The sequence below is a fragment of the Pollicipes pollicipes genome, unplaced genomic scaffold (genome assembly GCF_011947565.3).
Source record: "Pollicipes pollicipes isolate AB1234 unplaced genomic scaffold, Ppol_2.1 Scaffold_1600;HRSCAF=1878_pilon_pilon_pilon, whole genome shotgun sequence".
Lineage (NCBI taxonomy): Eukaryota > Metazoa > Arthropoda > Thecostraca > Pollicipedomorpha > Pollicipedidae > Pollicipes > Pollicipes pollicipes.
In genome coordinates, this window is record NW_023595962.1 from 644,589 (window position 1) to 666,661 (window position 22,073).

General features: G+C 50.2%; 1 protein-coding gene and 1 long non-coding RNA gene across 2 annotated transcripts; both read right to left on the reverse strand.

The window, feature by feature from the left end:
• Positions 1-203: 203 nt before the first annotated feature.
• LOC119092264 (phosphatidylinositol 3,4,5-trisphosphate 3-phosphatase TPTE2) lies at positions 204-17,084 on the reverse strand. The gene is made up of 12 exons (XM_037215238.1): positions 16,962-17,084; positions 16,413-16,558; positions 15,344-15,550; positions 11,606-11,737; positions 10,914-11,024; positions 10,152-10,260; positions 9,250-9,392; positions 8,541-8,772; positions 7,232-7,432; positions 4,279-4,374; positions 3,788-3,861; positions 204-2,095 (listed from the first exon to the last, which is right to left on the reverse strand). The coding sequence occupies exons 1-12, from the start codon at positions 17,082-17,084 to the stop codon at positions 1,999-2,001; spliced, it is 1,671 nt and encodes a 556-aa protein (XP_037071133.1). The 3' UTR covers positions 204-1,998.
• Positions 17,085-17,686: 602 nt separating this feature from the next.
• Positions 17,687-21,825, reverse strand: LOC119091914 (uncharacterized). The gene is made up of 3 exons (XR_005093466.1): positions 21,680-21,825; positions 19,295-19,383; positions 17,687-17,763 (listed from the first exon to the last, which is right to left on the reverse strand). It is a non-coding gene; the product is annotated as an uncharacterized LOC119091914 (long non-coding RNA).
• Positions 21,826-22,073: the final 248 nt, after the last annotated feature.

Sequence of the window (22,073 nt, forward strand, 5' to 3'; positions counted from 1 at the left end):
CGGGTCTGTGTATCTGGTCAAAGCTGTCTTATTTCGTTGACATCACAAATCATCCCCGTTGTCACTTGAAAATGAGGTTGATTAACAACACCTCAACACCTTCAAACATAACACCTCCAGAATAACGCATGAAGAACAAGCAGACCTCATGATTCAGCCCACTACACACATAGAACATACGATGCACGCATTTGAACATTTTATTTCACGTAAACCTTGACCGCTGGACAGTATGAAGAGGACGTCACCCACCTTTACATATTGGCCGGAGACGAAAACAGCACGGAAGCAGTTATTAAAAAAGAAACGCTTTCACATGCGGATGATCCCGACTTCTCTGGATCATCTTGTGCCGCCTCGTTCAGATAGAAGTGACCAAGATCACCAACGACGAGACGCATTGCGAGATGGCGCCAGACGTTCGCACATTCACACCGGTTCGTGCAGCCGCATCATTGGCACAACAGGGAAAAAAACGCGTGTGCGTAGAAACACCAGGCTGGCATGTCATGTCAGGCCTAAAGCTAACCCGAGGCAACTCGGCGAGGATAAAAACGACGGACGCCACGCAGCGTTCAGTGCGATTTTTGATGAATGTGAGCTACACCAAGCTTTGGCTTCTGTACTTGCCGCTTTGAAGTTGAGTGACGACGTCAGTGACGTCGTTCTGATGTCGCGCGATTGCACATGTATGTGACCATACTTGACGAACACACTGAGCCATCACGTTACTTTCACAGTTACCGGGACCGAACTCTGATATGACAGAAATCCAACACACTTTGATGCTTCTTTTTTTGGGACAGCACATTAACGCAATTAGGCCAAGGATTGCTGGAATCCATACCTCGCCGTCCCCAGCGGAGGCGACGTCCTGGCAAATCACGTGATATTTTATGACCAGGTCGAGCGGCCCTGGTTATCTTCGTCCTCAAGTGACATCGGGAAATGTCAGACGAGTCATGTCCGCTTTAACGGCATGAAACAACACACTTACGCATGATCTACGCATGAACACGGAAATAATTCACGACACTGAAAAATGATACATTATGGAGGCTCATGTCGCTTCCTCCGACTTGTGAATAAGCAAGTTCCACCGATAAACACCTTTATCACAGAAATAAAACTTCGTTCGCAAACGGCATACGTCACAAAGTTTTTCACGGTAAGAATTATCTTTTGAGGTCACTTCCGCTGAGGTTCGCCGACAAAGGCCCGTATTTTCGCGTGGTCCCAGATCAACACAAACCAAACACACTGGGATTATACTGTCTGCAATGCAATGTCACACAGACCTAGCGACGTGGCGCAAAAGTGACGTAGCGACCGGGCGCAAAAGTGGAAGGCAACAGCAATACGACTAGCGTATTGCCAAACGCTAACAACACAACTGCTCGTGACATGCGTAGCGATAAATGAATTTCGAATATATCAATGCAGCGTTTGAGCTTTATCACAACACAGACATGCCGCAATCGTGAATGAAACGTCAATAACACGTGGATCTAAATATGATAATGTGATCTAAACCTCACGTTGAGGCGCCTTCCTCATGAGTAAGACATTCGCCATGGTCTAAGCTCGCATAGCGCATGCGCATGTCGACGATGGTGACTCGGAGAAAGTCATCGCAATCTGTTATGAATGATGTGATGCGGAGAAAGCCATCGCCATCCGTAGAACTGGTGCAAAAAGACCAGCCAGGCGATAGGCATAAAATGTGGAGCCTAGAATGGGCAAAACACATGATGCAACAGGACCGTCGAACAAGTCGAGGAGCTTACGGAGCCTCGCAGGCACGAGGTCATGTGACAGGATCAGCAGCAGATTCTGCGGCGGGTTCTGCGGCGGAATCTGCGGCAGGTTGTACGGCAGGCTCTGTGGCAGAATCTGCGGCAGATTTTACGGCAGGCTCTGCGGCAGGCTCTGCGCCAGTTTCTGCGACACGCTCTGCGGCACGTCCGGTCGTTCTTCCCCGAGACGTCCTGCGACAGCTCATGAGAAGGTGCAGTCGACGCTGAAGTCGGTCGTGTAGACGTCCCACGTGTTCGGTTTGTGCGGGTTATCCAGGTCCTCCCTCTTCAGGATCAGCCTGGAAGGAGGGGCACAAGTTCGTCAGCGTCGACAGACTCTAGCTCGGGGAACACAGGCCAGCCTGTGGTTAAATACTAATTGACGATGCACACGGAAGTGCGGAAAATTATTTGCTCTGTAATAAGCAATTATGTTACTTTTAATCATTCATGTCTACATTATTGTCCTGCATTTCATACAACCTCGCAACTTTTCGTTTTTCCTGAAGTGTATGTGAGACGCAAGCAGGCTATACCATTACCGTATTAGAATTAGGGGTGGATTCAGAGCGGCCATGTTATGATCCCCCCCTCCCCCCGTTCTTGGATGCGCATGACTTTTTAGTTTCCCGAATGAGACATCAAAATATCATGGTGACAGGGCAACAAAACATTCTTTTCGAAATCATTATTTTCAAGAGCGCTAGGCTCATTTTTGATTACCCTTACAACCGTTTAGCTAAACGTTTTGAGAATTTAAGTAAGTAAATTTTCACACTAGCAATCATGTTAGATAAATTTGACGAAATGGGGGGCTCAGTGAGTGTATGTTATGCACAAGTCATTATTTAACCAAAACTTTAGATCAATACGGAGGGGCAATATTGAAATACCCATCTACTAGGTTCTCAGCTGCTTGCCATGTGACACGACTAAGTTATTAGTGAATAACTTGCTAAACTAAACATTAAACAACTAAACAACTAAACACACTAAGTTATTAGTGACTAACTTGCTAAACTAAACACTAAACAACTAAACACACTAGTCTGACTTGGCGTGTTTCGAGCACGCTGGCCCCTTGCCAAAGTTAAAATGGCGACGTGGTATTCGCTGCCTCAGAATGAGTGAACAAATGTCACCTCTGTATCAACTAGGAAATATTTGAAGATACAGGTGGTCCCGGAATGGCAAAAATGCAGAACAGAGCGAATGCACGTAGCATAATAGTCCGCTTAGAGAAAACCTGTTTTTAATCAACTACCGCCAAGCAATTAAATCAATTTTACCAGTATAGTAAAAAGGAATCATGTTGAAACACACTGCGCATTGCAGAAGCAGCCAGCCCAGTACGTACTAGTGATACAGTTTTGTACCATGATGATTTCGCTCCATCACCGACGCCTACCAAGATGCACAACAGGCTTAGAACTGACAGTTTGCCTGCTATCGACACAGATGTCACGGCTTTCAATATGGTCAAAACCAACGTGGATACCGGCGGGGCGCAGGAGTACAGCACCCCAGGACACGTGCATTGCTCCAGTGACGTCACCACCGATTTGGCACTGGCTCTCGGAGCCTGGCGCCGCGAGCGCGCGTCCCACGTCGACATCCGACATCATGTGTGAGTTTGGGGATTTTTTTGCCGACGAAATGCCCCGAAATCTAACAGCATTTTCGTACGAATCGCAAAAGCGAAGTGAAGTGGAGCGCTCGCGTGCTCGTAAAACGTTGATTTACGATCAGTCCGTCTCAGCATAAAGCACCATAGGAAATAACTGATCAGGCTGATCAGGAAACTGGCCGATTAATATTGGAGCCACGACCTAGACTTTGCCCTTCAGGCCGCTTTAAGCCCGTGTATGCAAACCCTGTTAATATATTTTGATAATGAGTTACTTTATCTTTGTTATCGACTTCTTCAGCGTATTTCTTGGTATTATATTATTCTTCGAATAGCATAGTATTAATTACAAATGATTCCTTACCTGCTATCTGACACGAAGCCTGTGTGAAACCAGAAGTAGAACGCCACGTTTTCGTAGCCCCTGGGTACGTTTCGCTGTAAAATAGGAACGTTTGAGATACTGGAGTGTGGCATGCTATCTCGTGAAAAAAATACTAACTTAAACAAATGCATGTATCTGACGCCAGTGACCAGCATGCCGGAATGGGACGCTTTACCTTTCGCGTAACGCAATACCAATAAAGCAAAGATATATAAATTTCAATAAAATGTAATTAAGTATGGTCAATAAAGGCTGCACCTGTGCGCAGTTGCGACCGTAAATTAGAAAGCCTATTTTATCCTGCAGACTTGCAAAACGTTTCAAAATGTTTAAACTGCATTTAAAAACCGGCTGAAACACCGCCGAGACCACAACACAGCGCGGCTTATGGCTAGCTGACATTCAACACGCTGTTAGGCGCTCTGTGCGTTCGTCTTTGTCCAAACTGCACCAGTGGTCTCCAAACTCACCGAGGAGCACTTGAACTTGACCTGCACGTCCCCGGTGAGGACCGGGCAGTCTGTCAGGGTGACGGTGGCCGCGTCACACGACTTGTCGTACGCGTGCTGAAACGCGGCCGCCCGTCACACATCCGCGGGACGTTCGCTCGGGCGGGAAAATAAAGTAAAGTAAAGTAAGGTAAAGTAAAGTAAAGTAAGGTAAAGTAAGTAAAGTAAAGTAAAGTAAAGTAAAGTAAGGTAAAGTAAAGTAAAGTAAGGTAAAGCGAATTCGACACTCTGGCGTTGGTGAACGACCCGCTGCCACTTGTCAATGGTGCGGTTGATGCGATTTTCGCCACTGGCGGCACCAGCAAGAATACGAGATCTTCCGCAGAATGATCACTTTTCTAAGCGTCTGACAATAGATCTCAAATCACAATCACCAATTGTCTGTGGTGATTGACACACACACACACACTGTGGCATAAGTCGTCACAGCTTTCACGCGAACGATACTCAGAGGCGCGGCAGCTCACAGACCAAATTGTTATTGTCATTTATCACTGTATTATTATTACTATTATACTATTGTATTATTTATTACTATTATGCTATTATATTATACTATATGTATTATTATTACTATTACAAATATATAGTAATATATATATATATATATATATATATATATATATATATATATATGTAGCTTATTATATCATCATGATGATATAACATATATCATTGTGATTTATTTGGAATAGCAGCCGCTTGGTCCAAATGATAGGCTCGACGAGTTGTTCTCCAAGTTGACGGTCGTATCAAACGCATATACAAAAAGCAAGTGCAGGCGCCTCCACAGCTGTAAGTGATTTAGCGTTGGACTCAATGGTCACTACAGAGCAGAGGCGGTGTTTTGGCAGGCGCCAGTGACACAGCTATGCGTCTACAGGAGCGTATTGCCGGACGCCTTCTGCAAGGTGTCTGCAAAACCAGCGGAAACCGCTCGACCTTTTCTAGACGCAGCTTTGCCCAAACAGCAAGGACTTTGAAATATGAGGATGAGAACAATGGACAAAGAGGAGGTAGCGACGGTGAAGGAAGCTAGCTGTATTGACGGGGATAGGCACATAGTCACTGCACCCGCATTATATTGTTGTATGTATGTGCTATTTTCACCTGTAGCATTTATTTGGTTATTTGCATCTGTAGTAAATGTATTCCCAGCTGTAGTTTCGTAAGTTGTGGAGTGCATTTGCGGGGAACATGCATGCAGATAAGACAGTATTATTGAACCTGTTTCTCGTACAATAACAAGCAGAATGAGCAAACAGATGTCTTGACGTCTCCGCTACTTGTCTTTATCGAAAAGAACATCAGAAGTTATTACTAGCAGTAGTAGCAGTAGTGGTCTCTACTGATATTCGTTTCGATAAAAGCATGCAACCGAAACATCAATATATGTATTCGCCCATTCTCCTGCCTGTTCTAGGAAGAATAATGCAACTGCATACTGTCTCATCTACCTGTAATTTTCAATTAAGATGGTGAGTTTTACATGAGGGACTACGCTAGGTAACGATGAGAGATTTCAAAGGGCGATGCAGCAGCCATATACAAATGACACTGAACGCCAAAGTTCACAAACTCAATCGTGCTGATTTGTCCAAGCATTGTCGAAACTACAATGAAGTGGACGGATGCCTTCAGCAGCAAGCCTTTCGTAGAAAGCTATTTCCAGCGCTTTGGAAGGATGGCCTCGAGTTCAATGTTTCTGCCAAGGGACGTTTGTTGCGGTTGCTCTACATCTACATCCTACAGAGTTTTACATGAGGGACTACGCTAGGTAACGATGAGAGATTTCAAAGGGCGATGCAGCAGCCATATACAAATGACACTGAACGCCAAAGTTCACAAACTCAATCGTGCTGATTTGTCCAAGCATTGTCGAAACTACAATGAAGTGGACGGATGCCTTCAGCAGCAAGCCTTTCGTAGAAAGCTATTTCCAGCGCTTTGGAAGGATGGCCTCGAGTTCAATGTTTCTGCCAAGGGACGTTTGTTGCGGTTGCTCTACATCCGCCATCCAACATTGGTCGATCTAGTTCACCGGGCACGCCCGTCTCCAGCCCTTTTGCCCCACGCGATTGTGGGTGGCTTTTACGTGTACCACCATGCTAGGACATGGCCGCCCAGGCAAGTCGACCCTCTCTGACTCGATTGCTTATCCGAAATCTTTCCAAAAAGCTTTAGAAAAGCTGAATACCTGAACGCAGCATGTGCGGACTTAGCTCCAAACCGGCCCGGGACCGGAAAACCCGAAACGGAAACCAAGCCGGATGACAGGCGCACATCACACACAACAGCCGCCTCCGCATGCGGCACAGACGAAACCATTTGGTGCAAATTCAGATTCCCTCAGATGTCCTAAATCACTTTCGGGGAGCACGTGAGTTGCTGGGCTTTTAAGGCTATCACTTCAGAAACGCAGGAAGACTGGTTGGACCAACAGCTGACTGCTACAGGCTGAGGAGAAGCTCAAAAATTGTCATGGGAGCAGAGATGTCGCCTTCGTGTTAATACCACCTGCATAGTGAGGGCAGAATTTACTCGTATCCCTTACTACAACTGCTGTGGTTTGTAGGCCAAATAGTAATGTTTTCATCTGCCCGTTATCATGTCTTATTATATAGTATTCTTAATTATAATAATACTTATTTACGAAGCGTTGTTCTGAGCTCGAGATCACATATCATCGCTGATAATAAATACCACCGATCGACCTTACAGGGCTGCCGTCGCTCGTCCAGCCAATACTCACAATACCACCGATCGACCTTACAGGGCTGTCGTCACTCATCCAATCAACACTCACAGTACCACCGATCGACCTTGCAGGGCTGCCGCCACTCACCCGGCCAACACTCACAATACCACCGATCGACCTTGCAGGGCTGCCGTCGCTCGTCCAGTCAACACTCACAATGCATCCCTTGCCGAGCGCGCAGTTCGCTTCGAACAGCCTGCCCGTCCTGCTGGAGACGACGACGCTGAAGTCGCTGCCGTCGCCCCTGCCGACCGTGTGCATGCCGCTGATGACGATGCGCGTCAGCAGCCGCGGCGTCTCCGGCGGCAGGTGATGGCGGTTGTTCTTCATCCACTCGTAGTAGCCCACGTAGCGACTCTGCGGCACCCGGCGCGTTCAACTGACCGGGGAGTGGGGGCAGCACCATCGCGGAGACGGGCTCGCCCTCACACGTGTCTCTCATCCTTATACGTATCTTTCACCCTCACAAGTATATTTACCCTCGCATGTGTCTCTCACCCTCATAAGTATCTTTCAACCTCACGCCTGTCTCTCACCCTCACGTGTGTCTCTCACCCTCACACGTGTCTCTCATCCTTATACGTATCGTTCACCCTCACAAGTATCTTTACCCTCACATGTGTCTCTCACCCTCATAAGTATCTTTCACCCTCACGCCTGTCTCTCACCCTCACCTGTGTCTCTCCACCCTCACACGTGTCTCTCATCCTTATACGTATCTTTCACCCTCACAAGTATCTTTTACCCTCACATGTGTCTCTCACCCTCATAAGTATCTTTCAACCTCACGCCTGTCTCTCACCCTCACATGTGTCTCTCACCCTTACGCACATCTTTCGCCCTCGCACATACCTTTCACCATCATAGGCATCGTTTACACTCACACATATATTTCGCTCTCACGCGTATCTTTTACCCTCACACGTATCTTCCACACCCATAAGTATCCTTCACCCTCACACGTGTCCCTCGCCCTCACAGGTGCCTCCCACCCTTACACGCACCTTTCACCCTCACACGTATATCTCACCCTCACACATATCTTGTATCTCTCACTCTCACATTTGTGTTGAGCCAAGCATTCTACCTGTGGGGTTTCAGGGGGCACAGACCCTAGAACATCATCGGCTTTCTTAGCTATCAAACCCAAGGTAACTCATGCATGTGCGAGAAAACCAAGGCGGCCGGTGCCCAAATATGTCCAAAGGCTGACCGCGCCGATCAGCCGAGGCGGTGGTGCAGTGCGGCCCCGGCCGCTGGCTGCTGAACCCTGATCCCTGATCCCTGACTTCTGACTCCGGAATTATGACCCCTGACTCCTCTCCTGACTTCTGAACTCTGATCCCTGATTTCCGACTCCTGATCCCTGACTGACGACCCCTGACCCCTGATCCCGACCCATGATCCCCGACTCCTGACCCCTGAACCCTAAACCCTAACCTATGACCCCGATCTCGCCACCCACCTGGCTGGGCGTCTCCACGCCCTGGAACTTCTCCCCGACGTTGAGGTCGGTCCTGCGGCTGCCGAAGTAGTCGAGGCTCTCGCCTGCCGTGGAGAACAGACCCGTCTCCACCATGTAGACGCAGATCATGGTGCCAGTGCGCCCCTTGCCGCCCTTGCAGTGCACGGCCACCACGTGCTCGGCGTCGGCGTTCAGCCAGCTGATCACCGAACTTGTGAAGTCCAACATCTGCCTGCGGAGAGTTGTGGTGAGTAGGAGCGATGACCGCGCTGATGAGGCGTGCGGGCTGGACACTAGACGACTGATGACAGACAATATGCTGCACGAGCTTCGGAAATCAAATCTCACATTAATCTTTGCATGCGTTCGGAAATGTATCCTGGCATTGTGATGGGAGATCTGGTACACGGTACTGGCATCTGGCACCTGGTACACGTGCTTGAAGGCTGGTCGACCGGATCGCGACACTTGATAATCCGTATAACATGATAATGATGCAAATTATCCGAACAACCGGATGTTCGCCGATTATCCTCGCAGCGCAGATTATCGTCGGCAGCATTTGCGCCTCTACTGGATCTCCAGTGCTTCCGCCGCTTACGGAAGCCGTAGAACATGCGCCTCTACTGGATCTCCCAGTGTTTCCGCGGCTTACGGAAGCCGTAGAACATGCGCCTCTACTGGATCTCCCAGTGCTTCTGCCACTTACTGAAGCGTTGGGACGTTGTGGTCGTCGATGACAACGCGCTGAACGTGCCCTTGGAAGTAGGTGACGTCGTACGATCTTTCCGAACACAAATTGTAGATCATGTACTTGTCCTTGTGCTGGGTGTTGAAGAATCTGCTGACCTCCTGGAAAGAGATAGCAACAGATGTGACCGCAGTAACTTGGTTTTCTACGCATACATGCTAGGTTTGTCGGTCATGCATTCAGGCGAGTGTCTCGGTGGTCGATGCACCGAAAAATGTCGCATTGATGACATGTTTCTTTTTATCGGTCACTTGTATTTGCTAACAGTTAAATCCAATGTGCTGTATTGAATTACCACTGTTTTCAGTTGTAATTGCCACTATCTTGCATCGAACTACCAACCGTCTTAACTTTTAAAGCAGAGCCTGCGGATGGATTGCACAACAAGAGCTAAAAGCCAGCAAAGTGTTCCTTTCTTTCAGTAGGCGATGTCACCAGATTCTGCGAAGTGCATAACTACGGAAAACATATATAGTGGTTCTGGGAATCCAAAGTACTTAACCTGACATTTTTTGTTTACAAAGTTTCACTGTCAGCAAGTATTCTTGTCAAAGACAACATTGATGTTGCTGTTGTCAACTGCTTCCATGGCCAGCCATTTTTCGATGATATCGCAACATTGATCACAGAAATTGTGCCCCGCGCAAAAGTTACTGAAGGGTTGAACGTGCATAAACCGACAACATAGAACAAGTACCCAAAATATAATGTATATGGATACCGGACACTTAAAATGTTGACTCAATAGATAATTCGTAGCTGAAGCCGGGAACTGACTTATATTATCTAACCAATACGACATCTTACACAAAACAACTTGATCTGCTATCTTAGTCACGCGATGGCGACACCTTGCTCACCGCAATCGGATTCCTGTAGACGGACATTTTTCCGGAGGACGGAAAGCTCATAGCGATCACGCGCTCTGTCACATAGCAAAGGTCAAGGTCAAATCCGTCCTGCTGATACCTGTAAAAAAACATTTTTTTAGTGCGGCATAATGGACGCTGGTCAACCACGGGAAACGTGCCACCCTTTTGTCTGTCGTCATCAGGGCAGAGACATATCATCCGAGACATCTTGAGTAGACTGCACCTGAGTTCAGCTCACAGACTGCACTTGAGCTCAGCGCACAGACTGCACCTGAGTTCAGTTCACAGACTGCACCTGATGTGACGTCGAGATGAGCCTGACAGGTGCCAGGGACAGTCTGACCTTGTGCAGCTCAGACGCAGAGCAACGTCGTGTCCACAGGGCGCGGCGGTAGAGGTTAGCGACTGCAGACGATGCGCATATACAGCATGAAAAGACCGCTTTGTTGACTTGCGAACGGTATTGGTCCCGACAGGAGGCGTGCTTGCACCGACTCCACTACGCCACGCTATGACTCCACGACTCCGACTCCACTACGCCACGCTACGACTCCACGACTCCGACTCCACTACGCCACGCTACGACTCCACGACTCCGACTCCACTACGCCACGCTATGCGCACCGCAGCGCTACGTGACGTCGATGTCACATGTTGCCGAAACTGGAGCCGGCCTCCCAGCCCGCCCCGCCCCTGCCTCCGCACCAAGCCAGCGCGGCGGCCCGGAGACGGAAGGCCCGGGCCGCTCACCTCCGCTTGTTTTCCGAGATGATCTGCCGGGCGGCGGTCTTCAGGTGATCCTGCTGCGCGCAGATCCGGAACAGACGAATCACGCGGATGATGCGAAGCGACACCACCAACCTGGAGAAGCAGGCCGGTCAGAGCCACGCCCGCCGGTCGGTGTTCGCAGGCCAGGAATAAGTGGTCTTACCATGTGGCCGAATCTGGTCGGAATCTGGCACTTTGCAACTGATTTAAGCACTTGATTTAAGGCTTGCACTGATTTATGATGATGATGAGCACTGATTTAAGGCTTGAACTCCTGCTTTTCTCGGCACTGTGAGTTGGGGGATCCTATCCTGGTGATGATGTCAAAACACGGCGGTTGAAGCTGTGCTTATGGTCACGAGTGGGTACCGCTGGTCACGAGTGGGTACCGCTGGTCACGAGCCAGGCTGTCTTTGTCCAGCTGTGGTGTCCAGCATGGCCTCAGCCAACACCGCAGATGCTGCCTGATGTGATATTTTAAGGTGTTGTAGGTGTATATCAAATATAATTATAATATGTAAATACAAATGCGTATACAATGTAATCATATAATTGTATTTTATAAATGTATATGGTATAAGTATATTTTCTAATGTATATAAAATATAATCATAAAATTACATAAGGTGTATGACTAAAAGTGTTCGATACATCCAGGTGCGACGCGGTCATACTTGGAGCCGTCGGTGGCCATGTTCTCCACGGTCAGATCCAAGACGGATGTGATGAACGTGACGACAACCACCGCGAAGTCCACGATGTTCCACCACGCATGGTGTCTTGTGAAGTTGAAAAAGTACTTCGGACTGAAAGGGACGCCACATGTCAACCAGCGAGGATGATGAGTGAAACTGGGGTATGAGGGAAGCGGTTAGTGCAATTGCGAGGAACATTATGCACATAGACAGGACAGTAGTAATAGCCTTGTTCCTCGGAGGAAAACAGATGAATGGAAAAATGCATGCGTTGAAGTTTCCTCAAAATGTCTTTATCGGAACGAAAAACAGAAGTGAACTCCCGTCTATTTGCACAGGTGACGGGCTCATGTGGTTTGCCATACCCACGTTAAGTCACATGGCCATGAGGGACAGTGCGAAAGCAAATAATTCACTTCTGCTCTTCGTTTCGATAAAGACACGTTGCTGAAATATCAACGCATTTTTACCTCCATTCTTCTGGTTTTTCTCCGAGGAATACGTTTTTTACTGCTGTCTTTCAAGGATATGAAGTCATGCACGCATGCACGTGATGAGCCGGACAGCCAGGGCGTGAGACACCCACCACCGCTGCCCCAGCAGACACTGGGGTACATCCTAGCGCACCGGACGCTAGGGAGTCTGTACTTATCCGCACCTTTATCGGCATTTATGCTAATGAATCGGTCCGGCGTTAGTACCGTTTTGTTTTCAACCGCTCACAAACAGAAAGCTGAGTGTCAAGACGCGCGAAAGGAGATGCAAATTCACAATGCAGCTTGAGCAAGCTGCTTGCCTGGAGAGTAGAGAAAAATCGACATCGCTAGTGATTTGGCTCGTCTCTTGCACGCACGTTAACGGTTTTATGAGGGACCATGTTCATCACGATGTCGAAATATCGGAGCCAGTTGGTCACTGGGGCACGAGTCTCAAAGTCAAGTCTGCGTAGTATAAGCAAATGTACCCATTGCGCTGATTCAAATAACAAAGTACTACCCCAGCATTCGTATCGAAGCGATTCAACTGTGTCGGCCTAGGAGGCGGGAGATACCGCAGGTCAAGGAAAAACATTCCAATGATTTCGAGAACATAACTCCTTTCCGAAAACCAGAGAAATGGGGAGATCAGAAAGAGCCAGGGCACGTGAATGCATACAGTAGACACTCCGCACGTGCACCTTAATGCAGCAGACACTCCGAACGTCCACCTTAATGCAGTAGATTGCACGTCCACCTTAATGCAGCAGACACTCCGCACGTCCACCTTGAAGCAGTGGGCACTCCGCACGTCCACCTTAATGCAGCAGACACTCCGCACGTCCACCTTAATGCAGTAGATTGCACGTCCACCTTAATGCGGTAGATACTCCGCACGTCCACCTTAATGCAGTAGACACTCCGCACGTCCACCTCAATGCAGTAGATTGCACGTCCACCTTAATGCAGCGGACACTCCGCACGTCCACCTTAATGCAGTAGATTGCACTTCCCCCTTAATGCAGTAGATACTCTGCACGTCCACCTTAATGCGGTAGACACTCCGCACGTCCACCTTAATGCAGTAGACACTCCGCACATTCGTCACATCTCTTAATTGCTCTGTGTCGGGTAGACCATGAGCGGTGAAAGTGCCAGACTTTCGTTCTGCCTCATTCTATTATTTTATGGAATGTAATAATGCCTCACAAAAGTTTCGCCAGGCTCTGGAAGAATTACCTCCGACCGTGAATAAGCCGCAGACACATATGTATCAACAACGGAAAATGGAAGCGGAAAAACACTTCCCGAGACCAGCGCGTTAAACGAATCTGCCCGAATGGAGGCAAACAGCGCCTGACAAGCATGCACGCGCACAGCAAAGCCGCCGTGACAGATGACAGCCGGCGCCCGTCAGCTCGGCGTGATAACAAAAGGCCGGGGACCCATGCGACGCGGTTTTTTTGTCACAACCCGACCCCACTCTGGGTGGGGCGGGGGGGGGGCGCCCGATGCCCGCCAGCAGGGAATTCCCATATGGCACGCCCAGCGACGCTAACTTTCAGCGACAGTCATGATAACAGTCGTGGCTGGTCTCTCTGCAAGCCCTACAAGCGTCGCGCGACGGCACGCCTGGTGGTCACACGTGTGCCATCGGAACACGCACGCCTGGTGGCCACGTGTTCGCCAGTAGAGCACGCACGCCTGGTGGCTTCATGTACACCCGTGGAACACGCACGCCTGGTGGCCACGTGTGCGCCAGTGGAGCACGCACGCCCGGTGGCCACATGCGCGCCAGCGGAATACGTGGCCGCAGCGAGGCAAGGCAAGTGCGCCGAGGAAGATCGATCAAAAAGCGTCTCAATTTTCAATCGTGATATGCGTGGATATAGTACAAACGTATTGTGCGCATTTGATGTGGTGGTTTCATGCTGCACATGCACATCAATACCGGTGATCACCCTTGGAGTCACGAACGCAGAGAACCGTGTGCAGCAGTAATTAGGGGGGGGGGGGGGGGGGAGGCGATGCAAGAAGATAAGGTATACGAAATACTTGCGCGCGCCCTTAAAGTATACAAGCCTCCAAAACAAATCGAAACGTAAACGCCTTTTCTTATCTTATATAGCACCTACTTTTTTGTAGAAGCTTGCACTGACCACTATCATCATGGCCATTACATCATCGCAAGCACTGCGATGACTTGAAATGGACGCTTTGTGCCCTCCCCTTCCAATTTTGTACATGTACCAACATGCAAATGACTAAATCTCCACAACCGAAAAACCTTGCGGTAGACACGTAAAAATAAGTAGATTGAAAGCATGCGATGCGATTTCTCGCCATGCAAGAGATGTCGCATAAGAGATGTGGATCATGCAAGAGATGTCGAGATGTCGCATAAGAGATGTGGCGCAAAAGGCGATTTTTGGTGACACTATTAAGCTGCCCCCCGCACCCCCGTCCAACTGCGAAATCCTGCATGCCGCCCCCGTCCAACTGCGAAATCCTGCATGCCACCCCCGTCCAACTGCGAAATCCTGCATGCCACCCCCGTCCAACTGCGAAATCCTGCATGCCACCCCCGTCCAACTGCGAAATCCTGCATGCCACCCCCGTCCAACTGCGAAATCCTGCATGCCACCCCCGTCCAACTGCGAAATCCTGCGTGCGACCTTGTTTACACTGCCTTCAAACATAGGACAACACGAAAAGTTGCATCGCACGCTTAGGTGGGATGGATGATACGTAGCAAACAGCACACTGTCCAGATGACTGCTTGGGCAGCCTCAGGAGTGGCGCGCTATCGCGCCATCGTGCTATTGCGCTATCTCTAGCACTGCTGTCGCCGCCCAGTCCTCTGGCTGCTGTTTGGGATAGCAGCAGCCAGAGGACTTCGTCCAGCTTTTCGTTGGACCCAGAGGACTTCGTATTTGGTTGAGGGGCCCCACCCTCCCCCAAGCCCAACCTCAAGTTGGAGAAGAAAGTGAACCAAGCTCGGGGAAAATCCGCTTTTACCAGTTTTGGTGTTGGGTTCAGCTCTTTCTCCTGCTCAGCTCCCCTCCCCTTCAACTTATGTTGTGAACTATGTTTCTGGTAGAATACAAGCCCCGGAAATAACAGGTACAGGCCTGAACATACGACGTGCAGAACTGTCAACAAGTCGACCATTCACGAAGATTGCACAGACTCTGACAGCATACCGACCAAACACACTCCACGATGCTCCACATTCACTCACCCCACACCGAAGATCCTGAGAGAAACCTCCAGAAGAAAAAAGCACGAGAACGCAAAGCTCACGATCGCCAGCTTCGCGTCCAGCTTGCTCGTGAACTCGTTGGTCAAGTCGACGATCACTATCGATATGTCGACGAGGATGAGCACCAGCACGAACAGGCGACACGCCAGATGCTCCACCGTGCGGCGCACCTTCCAGCGGATGTAGCTGAAAAACAGCGACGCGGCACACCCTCAGTCATGCCTGCGCGGTAGCGCTCTGCGAGTGTGTGACGTCACAAGTGCGCCACGCGCTGTGCTGCCATATGTTCGTGCTCGGCCGGTTGTTTGTTGTGCGCGTCTTCAGCATACTTGGTTAGATCCTGTGAATGGTTTCAATGCCTGCTTTGACATGCAAGCATGAGGACACTGGAATAATTATTCTTCCGTAGTCTCAAGGTGCTTAAGAACTATAGACACTGTTGAGTTTCTATGGTGTGTTCATAATGTCAGCGATGATTATGGTCGTACGTGAAACGCCCGTCCGCAGGACAATCAGAATTGGGACCTCGGGTTCCCCGCCCAGAGCGCATACAGGCTCAACAGCCAGGGCGACCGGAGAGAAATTAACTGAAATACAAGCCCAACAATCAGGGTAACCATGGATAAGTTATCTGAAATTTAGGCCCGAAAGCCACGCCTATACGAAACTGGACTGCTGAACTCAGACTTTTCAGCAAGGCAATGCCAGGCGGGACAGTTATCCAGCCACCCAGCTTTTTAGAGCAGCTAACTGAGCTGGGACCATCTTAAATGGTTTGCGTTACCCCGTCACGCGGTACCTACAGAGAAATGGCTGAGCACCGAGAAGACTCAATTTCAAACATGGCTGCACGCTAGATAGCATCACCTACCGTACAGTAAGCACCAACGACACCTCCCCAGCCCGCTATCTTTGGTGCGGTTCAAAAAATTTCCACGGACCGAACGAGAAAACGATTAAAACGATCTAAGGAGTGAGCTACTCGACAACATGACTCCCACTAAAGAAACATCGCCCCGTGATGAGCCGAGGAGGTATTCGGACGCACTGGAAGTTGCAGCCTCTGTTGGGCGGCTTGGCCGGGTCGGCTATCCGGCTCTTGTACTCGATGGTGGAGTAGTCGAAGCCGCGGCCGTCCCCGAAGTAGGCGTCCTGCTCCGACTGGTCCAGGTACTCGCTGGTGCGCCCCAGGATCTGTTGTTGAGGCAGAAAACTGGAGTTGCTCATTGAAGATGCCCATTTACCTAAGCCAGCATAAGTTACGAGACACGGACGCTTTGTCTGCCTGTGCACGAGCTCGACCGGCCCACGCTGGGCGCTGGGTGGTGCTCAATCGGCCCAGTCAGCGCTGGGCTCTGAGCGCTGCTCGATGGGCCCAGCCCGCTGCTAGCGTTACAGACGTAGAATCGGGAAAGGGGGAGGGGGACGACGACGGGTGACTGAGTCCCCAACTTTCGGAAGATTTAGGATTGGTTTTAACTGGGCGTTAACTTGACAGAACCACAAAAAATATCGCCGACCCCCCAGCAGGACTTCCGCTGCCCCTGCAGACACGCCATTGGAACTTAACACTTAAGCAAAAGCACAAATTCCTCACCTCTCCGATCTTCTTCGGGTTTCCTCTGTACGGCAGCCCGGAGTCTTCGATGGGGTCGGCGTTTGCCTGATAATACGAGCTGCTACGCCTCGGCCCCCGGGGACTTCCCTGCAGACGGGACATTTTCGATAGCATTCGTGAATCACGGAATATCATTGGGGGGGGGGGGGGGGAGGGCACAGGTCTTCGCAGGTCGTCAGTAAGTATATCAAGTGAAGAGCGCTTACTGCATGTTATTACCGACGTGCTGGAAGGTGAAGGGTGGAGACATGACAGTTGGGTCATTCACAGGTTAGGCGTAGTGATTTTACCATTTTACCATTTTTGTGGTCATGATCATTCTGGCAACCGAACAGACAGAACCGTTATCACAGCAAGCCGGCGTTGTCCCTGCATTGGATTTGACCCCGGCCGACGTGAAGGGTGTCTCCGTACTTTGAAACCGAATAATTTTGGAGCATGTGCCGTGTCCGCTCATCCAGACAAGTTGATGATTTCAACAACCAAAAAATAATGGCTTCAATGGGCACAAACGATCGCCGATTTTGGCGCCTCCTAACATGTAGTCCGTGAATGCCTTCAGTCCGCCGCGTCCACCGGCAATTGTGCCGAGAACCCATCAGCAATCTCGGGCACACTTGTCCGCCAGACAAATGACGTCAGCGGGCCGGCTGTGACGTCAGCGGGTCGCCGCACCTGTGGAGACGACCCCACGTTGCGGTGGTGTCCGTTGTGAGACGCATCATGGCTGTCGCTGGCGCCGCTGTCGTGGCTGTCGCCACTGGTGAGCCAGCGAGAGCTTCTGGAGAGCACCGAGAACGCGGCGAGCACGTAGTTAAAGTTATGGCTGTCGCCGCCAGCGAGCCAGCGAGAGCTTCTGGAGAGCACCGAGAACGCGGCGAGAACGCAGTTAAAGTCGGAGACAGAGCGAGCGGTCGGTTGCGCAATGACTTCAGCGGGCACATGATTGTGCGTCGTCACCGCCTGGAAAATGGGACGTTTTGCGGTGAATTCACCAGGGTTAGCAAAGTTATTCACCAAGGTAAACAATGGCGGAAGGCTGAGGCAAACAATCGGTCGAACCCTTTCAACACACTGTCATTTGGTATAAAGCTGTAGATAGCGCTACACCACACATAAAAGCCGTCGATAGCGCTACACAAGGTAGGAATTCCCTTGCAGCGCCTTTATCAGCGTAAGTAATCAAATACACAACCACATGGAAGCTAAGCTGATACATAAAAAAGCTGTATCACCTTTTCTATTTGTACGGAGGCAAAGCTCAAAGATATTTGAGAGGTATTCATTGCGTACAAGGCGCCAAAGATGACCGTTCCGGTCTCAAATATACAGGAAATATTACCACGGGAGATCGCGTCCTGCCTTTGGACGCCACGCAGCGAACCCACAGTACTAATTAATCCAACGCGCCTGAATTTTCAGCTTGCTGCTCAAAATGTCGCAAGGATGAATTGGCTTCTATTCAAGCAAAAAGACCGCCGGTGCGCAAGACCGGTGCAATCAAAAGCATTTCTGTCATCACAAAATGCCTTTAACCTAGAGTGCACTCTGACCCATAGCACACCAAAACACATGAATGTCACAATCATAGAAAGTAGCCTGTCACATTACGTTACAGCGAATGCAACACATAAAATGTGTTTTGTGTTTTAAATACACATATGGTCTGATACCGCCCCCTTTTTCCGCATCCGTATTGCACCTTTAAATCGCCAACAACATCCCCTTCAGCCACTCTCATCCGCCAGCATGTTTCCAAATGTACCAGATGCGCTCACGCTTTAAGCTCTACGTAACTACCATCGAGTGCGGCTGGCTCTGGCAACTTTACGGGGCAATCTTCCGTCGGCAAATTCATGCGATCCTTACGACGACGCGCGTTGTAGTGCGCTAATGTGCTACCACACGCTATCGTGCCGACACACGTTATCGTGCTGACACACGCTATCGGGCTGACATACGCTATCGTGCTGACACGCGGCTGATTACGTTGTGGTTCAGGGCACTCCGTTTGTCCGTTTGCGAAGACTAGAAGAACTGGCAGGTTGAACAGCGAGGGCTCACGACCACAAATTTTCCGTGTGCGTTTATGTAAGCAGGATCACGACAAGTTGGGACATTACCATAGTTTCGAAAGATCAACTAACTTGTAGCATAGCAGCCTGGGGCCTGACGGAATCGAACGCAAATGCAGTGAGGTCGTGGGGGCAAACGCAATGTCTGTAACTCTCGATGACCTTCTGCAGACAGACTCCACCCATGTCTGAAAACGTTGCGGACAATTCATTTTCACACAATTCTCCGTTGCTCACCGCTTCAAAATCCCGTTGTTGTGAGCCTTGTCCCTCAGCACGGTCGCCGGGGGGTGAGCGGCGGCCGGCTTCTTGTCAACGTCGTCCATCTGCACCGAATTCGATCCGTTCATGGACATCTGCACCCATTATTTACACCCATACACCCATGCCCATACCACTCCCATGCACAGAAGATTGCATGACGCTCCCCGTACCCTATCTTTGCCACCGCTTGGCCGCGATGGTAACGCGCCGATACGCTACGCGGGGCCGTCGAAGCAAACGTGCAGTCATTGCCCCACGTCATACAGAAGCGCTCAAGTGCGTTTGCAAGCGCTGCGACGCCCCGGGCCAGAGTGAGCATCTAGAAGATGAGGCAGCTCAGCGCTGTCTGAAAGCCGTCCGTCAATACGCCGCAGCTTCCTTTGCCCGACGGCGGGGGCAGCACCAGCTCGGTGTGCCTGTGTTGTGTGCCATTGGGGCTTTACGACGCATCCAGCTGCTAAGGCTATATGGCGTAGCCTGCTTTTCACCCTGGCGAGAAGGGTGGGCATCGCGGGGAATCGAACCCCGTACCTCTGGCTTCCCAGACGCGCAGCTGTTAACGCATACGCGTCAACCACGCATTAACCACTACACTACCGGCACCCCCGAATGCGCCTGTGTTCGTGATATGGGAGTGTGACAGATCTCGGGGGAGTAGCCGCGAGATCATCAAAGTTAGAATGCGGCCGTAAATCTTTTGATTATTTTATCGTGTGCATCACTGCCCTGGTCTGTCATGGTAAATCTTTCTATTATTTTATCGTGTGCATCACTGCCCTGGTCTATCATGGTAAATCTTGCCATTGTTTTATCATGTGTATCACTGCCCTGGTCTGTCATGGTAAATCTTTCGATTGTTTTATCGTGTGCATCACTGCCTTGGCCTATCATGTAATGTCTCAAGGCGATCATGACTATGTCGGGAAGACCGGAGACGAGATGGTTGTCAACGTAGAACAGCGAACACGACAAGAAGTCATGAGGCCAAAATCAGCACATAAAGGTGCAAATGTCTGCTTCGAGCAAGCGTGCCCAGCTCGAGTTGCTGATATGTCTGCTTCGAGCAAACATTCCCATGTTTTTATTCGGGGATAACGTCCAGTCTATCAGTCCAACGCGGACCGCCCATGCCAGCCAAAAGCAACATTGGACACACTGAGGAGCAAGTGACATTTGGAAAATTTTGGAAATTTGGATTTTTGGCATTGGGTTAGAGAGCTTCAAAAATAAGCTAACCCAATCCTATTTCCAGCTAACCTTTTCTTCCAATAACGAAATTAGGCTTAAAAAACGCGAAATCGGAGCGACCAAAAATTAAAATTAGGTTCACCACGCAATGCCAGGTCAAGTCATGACCGTATATGAAGTCATCACAGCGCAACAAGTTTTCAAAACGTTTTGTTGACAGCTGACGACAAACCGCTTTCATTTGGTCGCAGGGCTACGCTTATTGCGTACGAAGCACCAACAGAATGACCACGCGCGGTTCATCACGCCGAGGCATAATTGTCTGCTGCGCTCTGCACCCAGCGTGAGCTTGTGTCATGCAAACATCCATCCACATCTACGTTTCAACGCCTAGTGATGGTAAATTCCTCAAAATATCTCAGTTTGACACCACTTGTGACGTCATCAGTGACCTTCAGGTAATCAAGAAGGTTTTTGTGTCGGAGGAGCCAGGAAATTTAGCTTGCAGTAACTCCTTGAGCGAACCAAATCAATGGGCTCCAGACCATGAAAAAGGACTCCCTGACAATAATTGAAGGCGCCTGAATGTCCCAGCCCAGGTCAGGTTCCGAAGTAAAAAGCCACCTTGGGCGACCATACTCAAGTCAAGGCTCATTGTTTTACATGGTTAAAGTTAATGTTGATGGTAAATGATAACCCGATGTCGACCAGACAAATTATGCGGTGACAACTTGGATCGGAACACCCTGCATGGTTTTCCGAAACGCTGCGAGCATTCTGCCTAAAAAACGAAAATATCGCATCATGGTACTTAACCACGACTATGTTACCGGAGCGTGAGCATGCCGCCTCAGTAACTGTAATGGCGTGACCTATGACAGCTGCGGCGCCACAGCGGTGCAGCCGGGATTTCCTTAAGGGAGGGTGCCAGAATCTGGGTGAGCTTGCGGCACGCCGACGTTAAACTTTCTGCCGGGAGCCCTCTACGGCGAAAAACGGAAATCTGGACGAGAGGTAAGGCCGGGGGCCCTCCCCCCCCCCCCGTTCCTCTCCCTTGACACGCCTCTGCGGTGCTGTGCTATTCGCGCATTCGGTGCATTGATCGCTGCATGGCCTGCCTCGCACGCGGCTTATCACGCCCAAACCAAAACGAAGCGGTCCTGCACCAACCTGTCCTGAATTGTCCCACTCGGGCGTCGGGGCGTTCAAAGTCAAGGTCAAGGTCAGAGGCCAGAGGCCACGCCGGCGCCCGCTTAACGAGAGCCATGTTCCAGCTCCAGGTCACCTGAGTCACCCTCACAGACGAGCCAACGCTGGTCTCCCTCCGCACGCCACTGGGCGCTGCCTTCCAAATCGGCGCGAGAACAGCAGCCACAACAGCAACAGCAGCAACAGCAACTGTGCGAGAACAGCAACCACCACCCTCACTTTCACCGCACAACCTCGATCGCCTCCAGCGCGGCGTAGCGCAGCCGCACCGCGCGAGAGAGCGCACGCCTCTGGCTCGCGATCACCCCAGCAGCTTGAGTTGTCACCAGCTGATGCGCGTCAACGAGGCCCCTCG